Source organism: Cetorhinus maximus, chromosome 25, assembly GCF_964194155.1.
Source record: "Cetorhinus maximus chromosome 25, sCetMax3.hap1.1, whole genome shotgun sequence".
Classification (NCBI taxonomy): Eukaryota; Metazoa; Chordata; class Chondrichthyes; order Lamniformes; family Cetorhinidae; genus Cetorhinus; species Cetorhinus maximus.
This window is the reverse complement of record NC_135903.1, coordinates 41,371,039-41,390,103: the sequence shown is the minus strand read 5'-3', so window position 1 is coordinate 41,390,103 and position 19,065 is coordinate 41,371,039. Positions and strand designations below refer to the sequence as shown.

At 48.5% G+C, this 19,065-nt stretch overlaps 1 protein-coding gene across 1 annotated transcript in view; it reads left to right on the top strand.

The window, feature by feature from the left end:
• Positions 1-7,027, top strand: part of cyb561 (cytochrome b561) — a 32,680-nt gene extending 25,653 nt beyond the window's left edge. Inside the window, exons 5-6 of the mRNA XM_078529843.1 lie at positions 1,978-2,135; positions 6,683-7,027. Of these exons, the coding sequence (XP_078385969.1) occupies positions 1,978-2,135; positions 6,683-6,884 (360 nt within the window). The 3' untranslated portion in view covers positions 6,885-7,027. The remainder of the gene's footprint in view (positions 1-1,977; positions 2,136-6,682) is intronic.
• Positions 7,028-19,065: the final 12,038 nt, after the last annotated feature.

Sequence of the window (19,065 nt, the reverse complement as noted above, 5' to 3'; positions counted from 1 at the left end):
CCAAAAGAGGATAATGATCTCCTTCCATCTCTTAAGCCTTTGTGACCAGTGACGGTGTAGTCCTGAAGGGGTCAGGTGCCGTAAGGGGACAAAGGATCAGGTGCATTTATAGTTTCAAGGCTGCATCTCCATGATATGACCCTGATCACAGAGCGCAAGTGAGCTGCCCTCAGCCAGACAGGAGTCAGACATTCACAGAGGCTGTGTGATGACCTGTGGAATCTCCTCACTGCATGTCGTCATCATCCTCCTGGAATTGAGTGACTATTAGGGCCTCCGCTGCATCTCCATGACAGGAGCCTTATCACAGAGGGTGTGTGCACTACCATAAGCCAGACTTGAGTGAAACATTCACAGATGCAATGTGAGGATCTATGCTGTCACCTCACTGCATGCAATCATCATCCTTTACAAATCGAGCAACTATGAGACCCTCCCTGCTTTGACCAGCCAGTGTGATGGCCTCATCGCTGGCATCCTGGCCTTCGAGGACCTCCTCACACTCATCCCTGTCAACTTCCTCTTCATTGTAGAGATATGTAGCTCCTCCATCTCCTCCTCAGCCAGCTCCTCACCCCGTTGCAATGTCAGGTTGTAAAGGGCGCAGCAGGTGACGGTGATGCATGACACCCTCTGTGGACTGTATTGTAGGGCTCCACCAGACCGGTCCAGGCACTGGAACTTCATTTTCAACATCCTGATGGTTTGCTCCACCAAGGTGCGAGTTGCAGCATGAGCCCTGTTGCACCATCGCTCAGCTGCAGTCTGAGGCGGCTGTACAGGTGTCATCAGCCACGGCCTCTGCGGGTAGCCCTTGTCCCTGAGGAGCCAACCCTGCAGCCTCTGTGGACCCTGGAATATGTCAGGGATCTGAGACTTGCTGAGGATGGTGGAGTTCTGGACACTCCCTGGAAACTGTGCACAGCCCTGCAGGATGCATTTGTGGCCATCGCACATCTGCTAAACGGTCAGCAAGTGGAAACCCTTGCAGTTGACATAGTTGACCGTTTGTTGCCATGGAGACCTGAGTGAGTGCAGCTGATGGCACCCTGCACCTGTGGGAATCCTGAGATTTGGGCAAATCCCAGCACTCTTGCTTCCTAACTTTCCTGGTCCCGGGCGAAATGCACAAATTTGTGCACCTTTACAAAGATGGCGTCCGTGACCTCATGGATGTGGGTGGAGGCTTGCAATATCCCACAGAGGTCACCTGTGGAGCCCTGAAAGGAGCCAGTGGCGCAAAAGTTGAGCACTGCGGTCACTTTCATGGCCACGGGCAGTAGATGCCCTCTATGTCCCCCTGGCACCAAATCCTGCAGCAGGTGGCAGATGTGACCGACCAGTTACCTAAACATGCGCAGTCTTCGGCAACACTGGAGAGGAGAGGAGGTGGTGGGGGATGATTCCAGTGAACTGGGCTTATAATGATATGCAGATGTATTGCACTGAAGTTACCGACATCTGGCAGCGGGAAACGTGGCCTGTCATTAATGGGCGGAGCGGACGATTGCAAACTGGGTTCACAACGGTGTGAAACCGATTTTTGGCCTCCTCACCATATTGTCTGCTCACGCCCGCCATGATGCCCAATACCAGCGGGCACAGAAAATCCTGACCAAAGAGGGGCATTTAGGAAGGGAGTTTCAGAAATTGGAAGAGTACAAATTGGGCCGGAGAATATTCATGAAAATATAATACAGTCAATTAAAGGGGGACAAGTGGATAGTTGGAAAAATAGTCGGAAAAATCTGTTTTTCAAAGTGACATCTAATGGGAGGAAGATGAAGTATAAAGGAAATGGGTGGATGAGATGGGGGCTGAATTGCGGGGGTGGGGGGTAAAATTCCTCATGGAGCCAGTTGTGCTCACTCCTTGATTAACTTTCCTTTCCGGTGATATTTGTACCATGCCTTTCATATACTGTGTTAGTATTGGATTAAAGACTCAATTGTCTTTTGTTCGTCTTCCTTTTTGCAGTGGGTTGTGGGGCTAATATTCTTCCTGTTTCCTGGCGTGTCCTACTCGCTCCGAGCCTGTTACCGGCCGCTCCATGTGTACTTTGGACTTGGACTGTTTATTCTGGCTATTGGGACCTCCCTGCTCGGGATCACTGAGAAGCTTCTCTTCTCCATTGGGTAAGGATTAGTGCAGCACTGGAGGGATTGGAGAACATTTTCAAGGTGGTCGACCAACACTTGGTGCTCACATTGAGGACAAAATTTCCAAATGCTGCAGAAGATCAGCCTGGATTTTTACCGAGTTGGTTTGATTCAGGACCCCTTTAAAAATGGTGGGTGGGTCCCTATTCCAGGATTCCTGACCCCATTCCAGGTCTGTCTGATTTTTTGGAGTGCCGTTAAAGTGTATGGGCTGGTTCCTGTCAAAAGCCCACATCCGGCACTCCTGATCTGCCCATCTCCGTTGTGGAGATAGGTATCTCTGACCCCTGCACAACTTTCATGGAGTCAGGCCACATTTTTAAAGAGTCGTGGTTCATAGCCTCTTAGAAGAGTTGTGATGAACCTCAGTGTACATGTTGGTAAGTTCAAAAGGATCCCCTCATGCCCCTTATGCCAAGTTACACCCCCCACACATCCCTCTGTCCCTCAAGCTCTCTATTCTAAGCTCTGCCCTTCCAACCACCCCATTAGGCCCCTCATTCCCCCTATTCCAAGCTCTGGTACTTCCAAGCCCACTGATCCACTGTACACTTGCTAGAACCAATGAACACCACAATGTATAGTGGGATGCATTAAAAAAAAGCCTTGAAAAAATGTAATCCATTGATCACTTTCTCCTTTGCTTGAAAGAAAAGTCTGGACCAAACCAACACAAGTGTCAATCATCCAGGCCCTTTGAAGTTCCAAAAACCACAAACCTCAAATCCTTGAAACCACTTTACTTGTATCAAAAAACATTGTGAAATTGACAGCAAAGTTTGGAGATTCTGAGCTGTTGATCAAACAATGTGGAGCAGGTATGTATTTTAAAAGCTGCCTGGGCTCTCACTCAAATTTCATTATGTTAGCTTGGCTGAGAGCCCAGGCATCTATTAGAACAGGACACCTGCTCCCCAGTGCACTGTGGTGCTCTTTGGTTCTAGAAAATGTACAATGGGTTAATGGGCATGGAAGTGCCAGAGCTTAGTCCCTTAAGGTAGTGGGACAGGTAGATAAGGTGGTTAAGAAGGCATATGGGGTAATTGCCTTTATTAGCCGAGGCATAGAATATAAGTGCAAGGAGGTTATGCTGGAACTGTATAAAACGCTGGTTAGGCCACAGCTAGAGTATTGCATGCAGTCCTGGAATCCGCATTATAGGAAGGATGTGATTGCATTGGAGAGACTGCAGAGGAGATTTACCAGGATGTTGCCTGGTCTGGAGAGTTTTAGTTATGAGGAGAGATTGGATAGACTGGGGTTATTTTCCCTGGAGCAGAGGAGATTGAGGAGGGATATGATTGAGTTGTATAAAATTATGAGGGGCATAGATAGGGTAGACAGGAAGGAACTTTTCCCCTTGGTGGAGGGATCAATAACCAGGGGGTATAGATTCAAGGTAAGGGGCAGGAGGTTTAGAGGGGATGTGAGGAAGAATTTTTTCACCCAGAAGGTGGTGAGAATCTGGAACTCACTGCCTGAAAGGGTGGTAGAGGCAGAAACCCTCATAACATTTAAGAAGTATTTGGATGTGCACTTGCAATGCCATGGCATACAAGGCTATGGACCTAGTGCTGGAAAATAGGATTAGAACAGTTAGCTACTTGTTTGACCGGCGCAGACTCGATGGACCGAAGGGCCTTTTTCTGTGCTGTGGACCTCTATAACTATGCCTCTATGATGGGACATAGGGGTTGGGTGGAAGGGTAGAGCTTGGAATTTGTTGCACAAGGGGCATGAGGGGATGGGTAGAAGGGCAAAGCTTGGCTTAGGGCATGTGAAGGAACTTAGGGGTAGGTGGGGGGCATGAGGTGGCATGGATGGTGCATGAAGAGTGTTCGGAGGATGAAGGGAATGTGAGGCATGAGTGTGGGAGGGCCCTTGTGCTTTTCTTCCACTGAGACAAAGTCCCATGGTACCGAAACAAAAACACAAATAGCTGGAAAAACTCAGCAGGTCTGACAGCATCTGCGGAGAGGAATACAGTTAACGTTTCGAGTCCGTATGACCCTTCATCAGAACATCAGGGACTCGAAATGTTAACTGTATTCCTCTCTGCAGATGCTGTCAGACCTGCTGAGTTTTTCCAGCTATTTTTGTTTTGTTTCAGATTTCCAGCATCCGCAAGTATTTTGCTTTTATCCCATGGTACCGAGGTGGGTCTTTTAAACAGCTCACCTCAGTACCTCGCAGCCCCTGTGGCTGCCTCTGCACTTCTTCACAGATCAGCTGGCCAGACTCCAGCTTGCACTCAACCCCCAGCAATGAAGATCCCTCCTCTGTGGGCACTTTTTCCGAGGCAGGTAGACCGAGCTAGGAATTTTCCCAACTCCCCCTACCCATCTCGAGGATGAAAATCCAGGCCCACATTGGTCTGTGTCAAATTGGCTGATCTTGGTCTGTGTTACCGTGCTACAATTGGCCTCAGTGCCATAATTGGGGGTGGGGGGGAGGGCAGTGAGATTATCCATAATTCGCTGATGGCTGCCTAGTGACACCTTGCGTAGAATGTGTGCAGATAGGTGCTGGATGAGGTGACCACAGAGTAACTCCTCCCCCAAACTTGTTCAAGATCTCACAGGAAGGACATTCCCTGTCGTGGGAAGAGACTGTCTGCCATCCGTAGGCGCTCTACAGGAGGAGGCTGTCTGCTGCAACATAGAACAACAGCCCCTGGCATCTGCTCCACCAGCCTCTGAGATCATGGATGGTGTGACCTAAATCCTTTACCCCTTAATACCTTTACTCTTAATACCTTTTGATAACAGAAATTTATCAATTCGAGATTTAAAATTAACAATTGATCTAGCATTAATTGGCACTTGGAGAAGAGAATTCTAAACTTCTATCACCCTTTGTGTATAGTGTGTTTCCTAATTTCACTCCTGAAAGATCTGGCTCTGATTCTTGACTGTGCCTTGAGGATGAGAATCCTCTACGAATGGACAGTTTTTCTCTCTCTCTCTACCCTATCTGTTTCCCTAATGTCTTGAAAACTTTAATCTAACTTTGATCTGACCAGGGCTTTGTACAGCTGCAACATGACTTCAACCTCATTCTATTCCTCAAGATATAAAGGCCAGCATCCCATTAGTCTTTTTAATTAATTTCTGTCCCTGTTCATGACATTTTAATGATGTGTCCCCGACTCCCAAGATTCTTTGGACTTCCACTGTTTCTAGCTTTTCACCATTCAGAAAGTTCCCTGTTCGATCCTTTTTAGGTTTAAAGTGGATGACCTCACATTTGCTTACATTGAAATCCATTTGCCACAGTTTTGCCCATTCACTTAATCCATCAATATCTCTTCATTAGGCCCCATTTTCCTAATGCTGCCTATGTTATCATCAGCAAACACGTTATGTGGCTTTCCATCCCATCATCCAACTCATTATAAATACAGTGAATAGCTGAGGCCCCATTGCAGACCCTTGTAGGGCACCACTAGTCACATCCTGTCAATTAGAGTACCTGTCCATTATCCCTGCTCCCTGTCTCATGCCAATCAGTCAACTTCTTAGTGAGATCAATAATTTGGCTTTAATTTCCATGAGCTTCACATTTAGACGATACTTATTCTTATGGGAAACTTTGTTAAGTGCCTCCTGGATATCCATTTTTTTTAATATACGTTCATGGGATGTGACGCAAGGCCAACATTTATTGTCCACCCCTAATTGCCCTTGAGAGTGTGGTGATCAGCTTCCTTCTTGGACTGCTGCAGTCCATGTTGTGTAGATATACCAACAATGCTGTTAAGGAGGGAGTTCCAGAATTTTGAGCCACCCACAATGAATATATTTCCAAGTCAGGATGGTGAGTGGCTTGGAGGGGAACTTGCAGTTGGTGGTGTTCCCATTTGTCTGCTGCCCTTGTCCTTCTAGGTGGTAGAGGTTGCAGGTTTGGAAGGTGCTTTCTAAGGAGCCTTGGTGAGTTGCTGCAGTGCATCTTGTATATGGTACACACTGCTGCCACTGCACATCGATGGTGAAGGGATTGAAAGTTTGAGTTGGTGTATGGGGTGTTGATCAAGTGGGCTGCTTTGTCCTGGATGGTGGAAAGCTTCTTGAGTGTTTTTAAGCTGTGTTCATCCTGGAAAGTGGAGAGTATTCCATCCCATCCTGACTTGTGCCTCGTAGATGGTGGACAGGCTTTGCTGAGTCAGGGGGTGGGTTAATCTGCACAGAATTCCCAGTTTCTGACCTGTTCTTGTAGCCACAGTATTTATAAGGCTTGTCCAGTCCAGTTTCTGCTCATGGTAACCCCAAGAATGTTGATGCTGGGGGAATCAGTGATGGTAATGCCATTGAATATCAAGCGGAGATGGTTAGATACTCTTTTGTTGGAGATAGTCATTGCCTGGCACTTGGGTGGCGCAATGTGTTAGGCGAGTGTGTGGGTGTGGTTGAGGGTAGAAGGTCAGAGGTTAGAAACCTCTAGGAATATATGCAGTTGGCAACTCCACCAGATACTGAAGTTCAGATTGCTAATGTTTGTGATTGAATCGATCTTTTCCTTTGCAGAGGCACCTACTCGAAGTTTGCCGCTGAGGGAGTCTTGGCGAATGTGTTGGGCCTGGTGCTGATCGGCTTCGGATTGACAGTCGGTTATGTTGTGACACGCAGCGAGTGGAAGTGGATAACAAGCCCTGAGGAGGAAGCCCTCTCCATGCATTTCAAAACCTTGACAGAGAGGGATAGCCCTGATTCACCACAGGGATCATAAAGATCAAAGTTCCAATCAATAGCATCAAATGAACACAATTAATAACCCTATGTGAGTGAGTGACTGCAAAAAGCACAGGGTCCATTGATGTCTCACTCTGTCTCTTTTTCGTTATTAAAACCCATAATGATTTTCTTCTTTAATGACAAGTTGTTTCATCACCTCAATAGATTGTATTTGGGGTGCACCAGTGGTTATCATATCCTAGCAACAGGGGAGAGGAAAAAAGCTAGATGAATTAGAGGGTGGCAATTAGACCTTTACCCTGGGGAGTTGGATGGTGAAGTCACCGGCCCATTATGTTCTTCACCCCGGGACCAAGTCCAGTTGAGGCAGTAAGATCCCCGAGTGGAATGAGCTTGACTAGTCTCAGTCCAGCTCCCAATTGGCATGGGACCACGGAGGCTCCAGAGAGGCTGCAGGAAGACAGGTGGTGGAAACAGGAACAATAACATACTTGGGCAATAAGGAGCTCTCTCTAGGTTGTGACTGGGGCATGGGACTGGGGCTGATGGAGAGCGAGCTTTACTCTGCCAGACCTGGCCTACCTGATGTTGGCATTAGGTTCCACAGCACCAACAACTCTGAGCTTCACAAGTACCAAATCAAATTAACCTTATACTTAAGGTGCATATTAGACTTTGAGAATATCCCAATAAACTGCCTTGAATTGACCACTTCCTATTTGAACCAAAAGTACTTAATTGATTATTAAGTGCTTTCAGACATCCCATGGCTGTGAAAGGCGCTATATAAAAGCAAACCTTTCTTTATTCTTTCTTTCTTCCATTGCTGAGCCAGACATTGTCCTTGTTTAATACCCGGGTGCTTTGCAGGGTTGCCTGAACTCGATGAGGAGCAGGAATCCTGGATGATCTTCCCCTCATTAAACAAGGGCGGGGAGGGAGTGGGTTTTGAGGTCCGTCATCGAGTCTCATATTCCCACCACAGCCTAGAGCATCAAACTAAGTCCCAGATCAGGAATTGAAGCCATGTAGTTTGTATGGCTCAGTCTTAAATGACCCAACCCAAGTTAATTATCGGATGACAAACAGAGGCTGGAGTGTGCTCAGCTATCTAATCACTGACAGTGGTCAGTCAGACAGGGTCAGATACTCCCTCACTCATGGAGTGCACTTTTTGTTGTCCTGCTTTGAGCTCTTGGGCTTTAGTAGGAGAGGGCATCACCGCAGCTCCTGATGATCTCTGCACTCCCAAGCATGTGTTTTTTACTGTTAAACCAATGCCAGTCCTGAATTGCCATCACTTGCCCATCCCTCCATGCCCTGGGGAGTAGAAATCTGAGTCTTTTATCGAGTATAAAATGAGTGCAATGCATATCAATTTAACAGCAAGACCACCTGTGCCCAATCATAGCCGGCTGTAGGCTCCTTAGATGTTAATTAGGAGCTTAACGCCTGTTAAAGCCCCCCCCTGTGCCAAATTGTTCCACATCTGGGCCAGAGTTGTCGGCTAGGCTGATAGTGAGCTGGGGTCTAGGAGGACTAACATAACATTGGGGCAGTCTTTTGTTTAAGATGTTAAAGAAGATCCCACGTGGATCACTATTAAGGATCCCATGACATCAGTCACGATCTCCTGGTGCCCTGGCCAACATTCCTCCCTCAGCTTACACCAGTGAAAATGATCAGCAAAGCTGGTTATTTGCTTCCCGGCCATTTGTGGGTCTTGCATACAGAGAGAGGCTGTCTACTGCACTCCAAACAGCCTAGGGATAGAAACAGTTAATCTTTTGCCATCTCTTCCTACCCCAAGACCTCAATATGGTGGAACTCCTTCCATACCTCAACCCCCTTCCTCCTGAAGATTTATCTTCCTCTTTCTATTCCAGGAGCAGAATTTTGCCGTTGGCGGGGGTACCCGGCAGGGGCGGGAGGGGCGGGAGGGGCCGGGAAGCCACCCAATCGGCACCGCACCGCGATTTCACGCCAATTAAAGCCCGGCCCACGTGAAACGCGAGTGGCAGCGCTGCCTATGCGGGGTGGGGGGGTGGGGAGGGAGGAGGGTGAGCCGGCCGAGAGTGAACTTCGTGCATTCGCGTGAGTGAGCGTTTCATAATCTCCCAGAGCTGCCTCAGGGAGATGAAGAGATAGATATAAAAAAAAATTAAAAATAAAGTGAGCAGGGACATGTTATTAATGAAAAATTAAAGTTTTTATTTTATTTGCTTTTGGAAACCTCATCCCACCCTTGGATGAGATTTCCAAGAAAATGCAGAGGCCGCTTGGCCTTTTCGTCTGCCCGCCAGCTGTTAGGTTGGACGGGCAATGAAACTTCACGTTAATTGATAAGTTAATGGCCTTAATAGGCCTTTTAATTGTCAGCGGGCGGGCTGCTGGCTCCAGTGCGTGCCCGCCAACAGAACGATCGCGCCGTTGAGCGTTGACGTCAGTGCAGCTCGACCGACGACCACGCGCGTCATTTCACGCTCAAGCGGGTCGGGCGTGCGCCCACCTGCCGAGCGAAGATTTCTGCCCCGGGATTTCGAGACTATGAAACTCTCCTCCTCCCTTCTTCCTGTAAATCTCCAGCCTTTCAAAGTCCCGTCTCAGCGTCACCCCTGCCTCTTCCTCTCACCCGCTGGCTGATACCAGCAATGTGGGCCTTTAGCTCTTTCAAACGGCGTCATCTGGAATGGTACCAGCTCAGATCCGGATGGTTCTGTCGACTGGGCGGAGGCCTAGGGCATTATTAGGTTTTTGTGGCCATAGTAATTAATAAGTGAGAGAGCATCAAATGGTGCCCTCAGCACAGTGCCAAGCCTCTCCTGGAGGTGCAACCTTTAACCGGCCTTATTTATTTCAATTTCCATATTAAACAATAACTATATTTGTATTCACTTGATGATTTTATTCACTGTGGGGTAAATTTAGCCTAACACCACCCCACAGGGAAGGGGCATCAACTTAGCTGTAAAATGGGCGTCCAGCTCACAGTTACCCAGCACCTACCAGGTTAGCTGGGTTAAAATGACCCCCAGCATGATGGAAGATGCCAGTTCAGTGAGTCTCAGATACGTCTTTGCTTACACAAGCCTTTGCCAAAGGGACATTGCTCAGTCAACTGTTTCCTGTTCTTAGTTCTTGCTTTGTAAATATGGAAGCCTTTACCATAGGGTTGCCAACTCTGGTTGGATGTATTCCTGGAAGGTTTGTCATATGACTTCCTGTCCCCAGCCTCCCTTCCCATGCTCTCCTGCCATTGGTCACCTGCCAGACCCGTCCTTTCCCATGGCCAATTGGAAAGAGATCAGATCCCGTCCAGAAAATGATGGGATGAATATTGACCGTTATAAAACTGGTTTCTTCCCCATCACCAAAATCCTTATAAAAGTGTTCAAAGGGAATTAAAAAATAAACTTTGTTTTAATATCCTTCTATTTTTCCTGGGTTATTTTCAGCAGTATCCTGGAGATTAATCTTAAATTCCTGGAGACTCCAGGGCAACCCTGGAGGGTTGGCAACCTAGTGCTCAGTGTTTAGAGAAACCAGCTCCTCCTGAAAAATATTTTTCTTTTCTATAATTTCTAATCTTCACATTCTATCGCACTCCCTCCAGGGTCAGGGGAGATGATTTAGCCTCTGCTCTAACCCCAAGGGAGAGTGGATAAGCCCACGTGTAGGCCTTTGTCCTGATATACATTCTCAGCCTGGCACTACAGGAGAGTCAGAATAACCAATGGGGAAAATGGAGGATGGGTATCGTATGGAGCCAGGAAATGTCACTGAGTAAGTGTGATTCTGGAACCCTCCACTGCACCAATCAGGTCATGTTATTCATGCTGAAGTCATCAAAAGCCCCTGCACTCCCCCTTTAATTGTCCCAAACCACCAGAACATGAAGACATCAATTCAGACACAATGGGTAGGGGTGGGTGAGGGAAGGAGAATTTTATTAATTTTTACCTATTGGCCCTGGGAGTGTTTGATAGGGACAGTGTAGAGGGACATTTACTCTGTATCTAACCCCGTGCTGTACCTGCCCTGGGAGTGTTTGATGGGAACAGTGTAGAGGGACCTTTACTCTGTATCTAACCCCGTGCTGTACCTGTCCTGGGAGTGTTTGATGAGACGCTGAAGAGTTTTACCCTGTGTCCCATGCAATAAGTGAAAGTACAATACCCAGTAACTACCATATATGGCAAGTGAAAATAGTGCAGTGAATAACTGAAGTATTGACATTTGTATCAATACAAGGAGCAAAATTGTGCAGGAGACGAAATCTAAAACAGTAAATGCAAGAAAGAGTCAGTGAGTGAGTTAGTTAGTGCCTGTGGAGAGAGCAGACAAGTGAATGTTTAAGGTGTAGACCCACCATCAGTTCTGACAAAGGGTTCGAAACTGAAACACTAACTCTCCTGTTCCCCCCAGAGGTGCTGCCCGGCCTATTGGGTGTTTCCTGCATTTACTGAGGGTTCTTTCCTGCAATTCAGGAAAACGCTCGGGAACTCCTGTGAGAATCCTGGACTGGGGTTTTGTGAGCAGATAAAGCAATGGCAATGACAGGCTTAGCCTTGACTGTTTGACCAACATCTGCCACTAGAGAGACCACATACTGAGCCGCACAAACTAGGCCGCACACCAGTAATGCAGACTGGAGGATACTTCATGAAGTTTGTTGATTACGTTAGTAAATGTAAACCATTCCAACTAGGACAGAGCCACAATAGTGTCACCAGACTGCAGAGAAACAGAAGGAGACCAAGAGGGAAATCAGCATCCCATCATCTGTTTATTTATGAATGATTTCAGGTGGGAATCTGTATCTGTTGCATAAATATTTGTTTGTGCATTTTGTTCTGTGTTATATTGTTAGAGTATTAAATAAATGTTGCAAACAAAACCAACTCTGTGTGCCATGTGGTCCTAGCCTGCATGTTCAGTAGATCTATTTATTGAGCCATTTCTATGCAAAGACTTCCCTCCCACTCACTGGGAACTCACCAAGGCTCCTTAGACAACACCTTCCAAACTCATGACCGCTACCATCTAGAAGGACAAGGGTAACAACCAGATGGGAACACCTCCACCTGCAAGTTCTCCTCCAAGTCACTCACCATCCTGACTTAGAAATATATCGCCGTTCCTTCACTGTCACTGGGTCAAAATCCTGGAACTCCCTCCCTAACAGCACTGTGGGTGTACCTACACCACATGGACTGCAGCGGTTCAAGAAGGCAGCTCACCACCACCTTCTGAAGGGCAGTTAGGGATGGGCAATAAATGCTGGCCTAGCCAGCGAAGCCTACATCCCTGTGACTGAATTAAAAATAAATTCTGCGGAGTCTGATTTTAAATAACTGAAAATTACTTTAAAAATTATGCAGAACCATTTCCTGATACGGGAGTCAGTTTCTTTAGTAAATTAAATATTTTAATCCTTAAAAATTTTAAAAGGTGCTATTTATTGCACTGATCTTAGAAAAGTTTAATTTTTAGAACTTCCTCTGAGTCCTGCAAACTGGAGTAATTAGCAGAAAGTCAACGGTGTGATTAATTTGATTTGGGGGCGTGGCCATCTTCCAGAATGATTTAGTGAATATCAGGTGAATTGCATTGGAAGCACCACAGCACCTAGCAGAAACTCTACTCCCCTGTTCCAGAACAGCTGGGTGTGGTAACCGCTTCTACCATTTAGTATTGACTCCCACACGTACCACCAGCTCCAGTCCTCAGATGCCCATTTGCCCATTTTGTGTCCTGCCGGATCTCTGCACATCATTGGCTGAGGTCCCACTACCTTGCAACCCAGGAAAGGGTGAATTTAGATCATGCTCTGATAGGCGTTATTTCCAATGTAGTTCGTCCACACGAATTGAAACAGGGAGAAAGCAGGCTTTGTTCATCTCGGCACATCACCGATCCTCACTATGAAGCTGTGAGGAGGCCTGGTCGCAAATATTGGTGGACAAACTCAGCCGTGCTCCATGCTGTGGCCAGGTTTGAAGGACACTGTGCAGTCAAATGGTGGGAGAAACAAGTACAACTCTCTGCTCTCTGTTTGGTTCGTATCTCACTCTTCCCTTCCTGGACTCTGTTTCTCTGAAAATGGGCTCTCAATGCTAATCCATGACAAGTCTGCCCACTCCCACAGCTACTGCATTATGCTGTAAACACTCCATTCCCTTTTCCCAGTTTCTCTATCTCAATCCCATCTTCTCTGACCATCCCAACTTGTGGAACAGCAGCTTATCTTTCCACTCAGTATTTCGCAGCCCTCAATCCTTAAAATAGATTTTTTTTACAACTCCAGACTTTAACTCTGAGCAGACTGGGATGAGTGGGCTTGGCTGAGGGGTCACCCCATCAGTGCACTGTTTTTGGGGTGGGAGGGGTCAATCCCTTAGTCTTGACCTGGCGCTGAATCTTCCGGTCAGCACGCGGTGGCGTACCCGACATGCCGACGTGTAAAGTGACGCATGTTGACATCGGGCGTGCGTCCCGACGTCATCGCGATATTTTGTTCGGCGGGTGTGCGTCGGAATCAGCTGCACGCCCACCGAAATGTTAAGGACCTATTAAGGCCATTGAGAAATGAATTAAAATACTTTAGAACGCTGCCCGTCCAGCCTTAAGGTTGTCGGGCAGGCGAAAAGCCCAGGCGGCCTTCGCGTTTTTCAGGAAACCTCATCCACGGGCGGGATGAGGCTTCCTGAAGCTTTTATAAAATAAATAAATAAATTTCCCAAACTTCACAAACATGTCTCAGCTCATGTGACAGGGGACATGTTTAAATAAATTTTTACGCCGTTTATTCAAATGTCTTGTAATCTATTCAATCTCCCCGAGGCGGCTCTGTGCCTCAGGGAGATTCCAGCGCTCTTTCGTGCACATGCGCCAATGAGCACAGGCCCCGACTCTCCCTCACCCCCGCCCCCCCCACCGCCCGCACAGGTAGTGCTGAGCGCTACCGGCCGTGCGTTACGCTGGGTGGGCCTAAATTAGCCCGCGGGCGTAAAATGGCTGCGCGCAGCCGATTGCGGGCGGCGATCGGCTCTGCGCCCGCCCCCGTCCACTCCCTCCCAGCCTGCCCACCATAGGTAAAACCCTCCCCCTGGTTTTTGTTTCCTGCACAACTCCCGGGTCACTACACCAAGCTGTGCTTTGCCGGTTTCTTTGTGGTTCCCTTTCTACCCCATGGCTCTCCCCTACTTACCTTTCCACCCATCACTCACCTGTTTCCACTTGCTGGAGGGTTGGGGTGCTGGGTGGAGGTGGGCGGAGGATGGGGAGGGTGGTTAAACAGAGGCTTGGGGTAAATGTTGCCGGTTTATTGTCACCCATTTTGTGAGGCCTGTTGCATCCTCTTTGTCGAGTTTTGAACTTACACATTAGGAACAGGAGGAGGCCCATCTAACCCCTCAAACCTGCCCTGTCATTCAAATATTTCATGATTAATCTACACCAAAATTACATATGTTAGCTCCAAATCCCTTGACACCATCACAGAATAAAAAGCTATCGATCTCACTGTCGAAAGCTCCAATTGTCCCCCACAATCCACAAATTTCGAGGGGAGAAAATTCAAGATGCCCTTCATATCTCCTTCAGATTTCCAGCATCTGTTGCATTTTAATCCTTGAACAAAAACCCAGTGGTGACTGTTAAGAGGAGCTTATCTTCAACCTTTAGACCTTGACTTAGTTTGTCTAAGGCGGTATGTATGAATGCCAGACCCTGTGGTTTTAAGTTGAAGAATAAGACTCCAAAGTGGATCCCAGCCATTTGATTCAGAATGAGGGATTGTTTATTTGAGTTTTATCATTGTGAGGTACATTTACATGTGACTTTGGTGTTTTTGTGTCAATGTTAACTGATGTTTTGGAAAGTGGTTGAATTGTTATAAAGACAGAAAACTTCCTAACGTTGTTTAGCATATCTTTTTCCAAAGCAGTTTAAACAAATTAGATTGTGCTCGGTCTGCACAATCTTTACATAAGTGAAATACGGCGAATGGTGAATTTTTCCTTTAGTCACAGCCATAATACAAGGCCAAACCGTTCAATGATAGCTTCCATGAGATTAAGCCCAATAAATTCTAAACAAGCTTTAATATATTGAGATTCTTCTATTCATTCATGGGATGTATGGCAAGTGTTTATTATTAATTCCTTGAGAAGGTGGTGATGAGCTGCCTTTTTGAGTCGCTGCAGTCCATGTGGTGTCGGTACACCCACAGTGTTGTTAGTTGTGGGGGGGTTCCAGGATTTTGACCCAGTGACAGCGAAGGAATGAGCAATGTAATTGTAAATCAGGATGGTGGGTTGCTTGGAGGGGTACACACTGCTGCTACTGTGCATCGGTGGTAGAGGGAGTGAAAGCTTAAGGTAGTGGATGGGGTGTCAGTCAAGTGGGCTGCTTTGTCCCGGATGGTGTTGCACTTCTTGAGTGTTGGTGGAGTTGGAGTTGTGCTGATCCAGGAAAGTGGAAAGCACTCCATCAAATTCCTGACTTGTGCCTATTAGATGGTGGACAGGCTTTGGGGAATAAGGAGGTGAGTTACTCTGCGCAGAATTCCTAGCTTCTGACCCATGTTCTTGTCACCACAGTATTTATGTGACTGGTCCAGTTCGGTTTCTGGTCAATGGTCACCCCCAGGATTTTGATGGTGGGGTATTCAGCAATGGTAATGCCATTGAATGTGAAGGCGAGATGGTTAGATTCACTTTTGTTGGAGATTGTCATTGCCTGGCACTTGAGTCACGAATATTCCGTGGATTTCAAGATGAACAGATTTGACCTCTTGGGGATGCCTTCTAGAGATTTCTGACTGTTCCAAGAGCTGTAAATTTGGGAGGAAACAGCTGCTGTTTTTATACTATTCACCTGCCTTTAGCTGCATATACACATTCCTGTCCTCACCCCTTAGTTATTTATATTCCCCTCCTGTATACTCTGCATTGAATACTTTGTTATCTGTATGATATTTATATTGGTTACATAAACACTGATTCTCTTAAGAATAAATGCTGCCCTGTAATCAGCATCATTTCATTAACGACCTTGCCTGGTGCTTCCAAGTCTACTATTCAAGCAGCTACCAATGTCATCAGGCCTTTAGGTAAGTGGGTCTCTTAGCAACCACCTTCTGTGTGTAGGTAAAGGGTCATTACTTGAATTAACCTCACAGAGATTTTTCCTCTAGCTAAGATGGCCGGAGCAAGGCGAGATGGGCTACTTTGGCCTTTCGCTTCTGTTTAAACCATAGGGCTGAATTTTCTGGTTGGCTGGGGGGGTGCGGAGTGGGAGTGGGCGTGGGTGGGTGTGGCCTGTTTATATGAAGCGCTGGCAGCCTTTGCAAGGCTGCTCACAATGGCAAGTGGAAGGGCTCACCAGGGGGTTTCTGGTGAGCAGGCCAGTCCGAAGGGTAGGGCATGGGGACAGGACAGGCCGGAGGGTAGGGCGGGGGGAAAGGACAGGCCGGAGGGTAGGGCAGGGGGACAGGACAGGCCGGAGTGTAGGGCAGGGGGACAGGACAGGCCGGAGGGTAGGGCAGGGGGACAGGACAGGCCGGAGGGTAGGGCAGGGGGACAGGACAGGCTGGAGGGTAGGGCAGGGGACAAGCTAGGCCGGAGGGAAGGGCAGGGGGACAGGACAGGCCGGAGGGTAGAGCCATTGAATGTGAAGGCGAGATGGTTAGATTCACTTTTGTTGGAGATTGTCATTGCCTGGCACTTGAGTCACGAATATTCCGTGGATTTCAAGATGAACAGATTTGACAGTGTGCCCCTCGTTTTTTGGATGACCGTCTTGCTGCCCTCCTTGAGAAGGTGGCAGCACGGCGTGAGGTGCTTGTTACCGAGGATGGGAGGAGGAGGCCCCTCCCACATGACCAAACGTGCCTGGGAGGAGGTGGCGTGGGTGGTGAGCTCCCACGACGTGCTGCAGCGAACCTGGATCCAGTGTCGCAAGTGCTTCAATAACTTGTTGCGCTCTGGCAGGGTGAGTACCATGTTGGCATTGGTCACTTAACCCAGCAGGTCGGCTTTCCCCCCTGGCCACCACTGCCCCCCCAACTCTGAGTGCAGTTACTGCATTGAATCATCGCCGGCATGTGTCCTTCGCTGGGTGGGCCAGCAGATATTGCCCATGCCGAGATCACCCTGAGAGGGTGGTGAAGAGATGGGTTCTGCCCCCGCAGCATGTGTTACACTGAGACCCACATGACTGGTTTGGGGGCAACCTGGAGGAGCTGCCCCTAGGCGCAGTGCTGGAACTCCAGGACATGTCCAAGTCAGGGTGATGAGATGCTGGGAGGGGAGCTTAAAGGTGGCGTTGGCACCAGTCGATCTGCTGCTCTTTGTGCTCCACGTGCTTGTACCTCCTTGCTATGGAAGGATATACTGTGTGGTGCATAATGTGGTGTAGGCAGCATGTGTCCAAGGGGGTGGGGGTGGTGGGGGACAGGCCTGGCATCTTTGTCTGAGTGTCCGGCAGCAGCGGGGTGAGGAGGCACTGGAGCCCTGCAATGTCTCACTCTGGTTGGGGTGGGCCGTGCGTGAAGAGAATCCAGGTACAACTTGCACTAAACAATGCTCGTCTCTCATTTTCAGGAGAAGAATGCTCATAACGTGGCAGAGCGGGTGAGGACTGGCGTTGGCCAGGCGCAGATCGCCATTCTAAACCATTTCGAACAGCAGGCCCTGGATCTGGAGAGGCGCCAAGCGCCCAGGTCCACTGGTGTCGGTGAGGCTGGGGTGCCATGGCCAGGCATTTATGCCCAACAGTGAGGTCAGCATTGTCCTCCCAGCAGCCATGGCACTGCTGAATGTTAATTGATTTGATTTGCAATACGGTTTGACCATTGGTTATGGAAGGATGAGCGCATAATGATCCGGGAGACAGGGATGCACATTGACCTTGTCTCCACATTAACTGATCCAATGTCCTTGTTCTTTCTTTCAGCATCATCGGAGCAGGGCCGGGAGGAGGAGTAGCAGAGGCTCCCTCTCGTATCAGAGGGGCTTGAAGTCTCACCAGCATCACACCATCTCTGCCAGGCAGGCACCAGCGCAGAGACTAGCACCTCGGTGGGAATTGGAGCATCGGCTAGCACAGTGGTGAGGGCACTTCACACTCACTGGAGGAGCTGGCAGAGACAGAGAGTGCCCATGCTGCCAGCAGTCGGGGGACTGCAGGGGACCAGGCACATGCTCAGTTGGTGCCTGATGATGAGCCTCTGGAGTCGTCTGCGACACAGCAAACACAGGAAATGCGGCCGGGTGTGTGGGAGCATCTGGGGGAGATACATGAGGCTGTGCTTGGCTTGGTCTCCTTGGAGGAGTCTATGCAGACGATCGCCGAAGCAATGAGGCACATGTCCGAGCGCCATGCGTCCTCCATGGAGAGAGTGGCAACTCTCGGGAAGAGGTTACTCTAGGAGATCTGTCAGGGCTTCCTGGGGATGCGCTCTGACCAGCAAGTCCTCACATCGGCATTGACCTCAGCTGGTCAGTGCCAGTGTGGAGATGGTTTGGGCATCAACTTTCCCAGCTCGGTGCCCATCCATCCACAGTGAGCAGGGAGGTCCGAAGCGACCTCATGTCGGTGCAGCAGCTGCCTGTCATCTCTGCGGGCACCTCTCAGGGCACTCCGGATAAGGGCGACAGCTCCTCCGCCCCTTTCCCAGTGACCGTAGCATCCGGTGAGGCTGCGATGACTGGGGACATGGATGACTGGGGAGATGCCAGCTGTGGAACTGGCAGCTCCCTTCCAGGCGGGGCCAGCACAGGCTCCACGGGCCAGAGGACGGCCGCCAAGGTCAACGTGGCCAACAGGACAGCAGGGTCAGCAGGCTGGCTCAGATGCCACTACCAGCGAGGGGGCAGCACCAAGACGTAGCACCTGTAAAGGAAAGCATAAGGCACCTTAGGCACATCACGGGTTTTTCACTGGTGCTTTTGTGTTGGTCCGAGATGAGGTCCCTATGATTTATTTTGTTTGGTAACACTATTCTCTTTTTTTATAAAAAAGTTGGTTCGCTTGACAGAATAAATTCAGAGGTGTCACCATGGGTGAGGGTGCCTCTTCCCTTCTGCATGTGTATGGCTTCCAAAACTGTAATGATGCTTTGTGGGACATTCAGCTTTATTAACAAGGCCCTTAGTGACTGTTCCTAACCTGGCAGATTTTGCGCTTAGGTGTCGAGTATGGAGTCTACA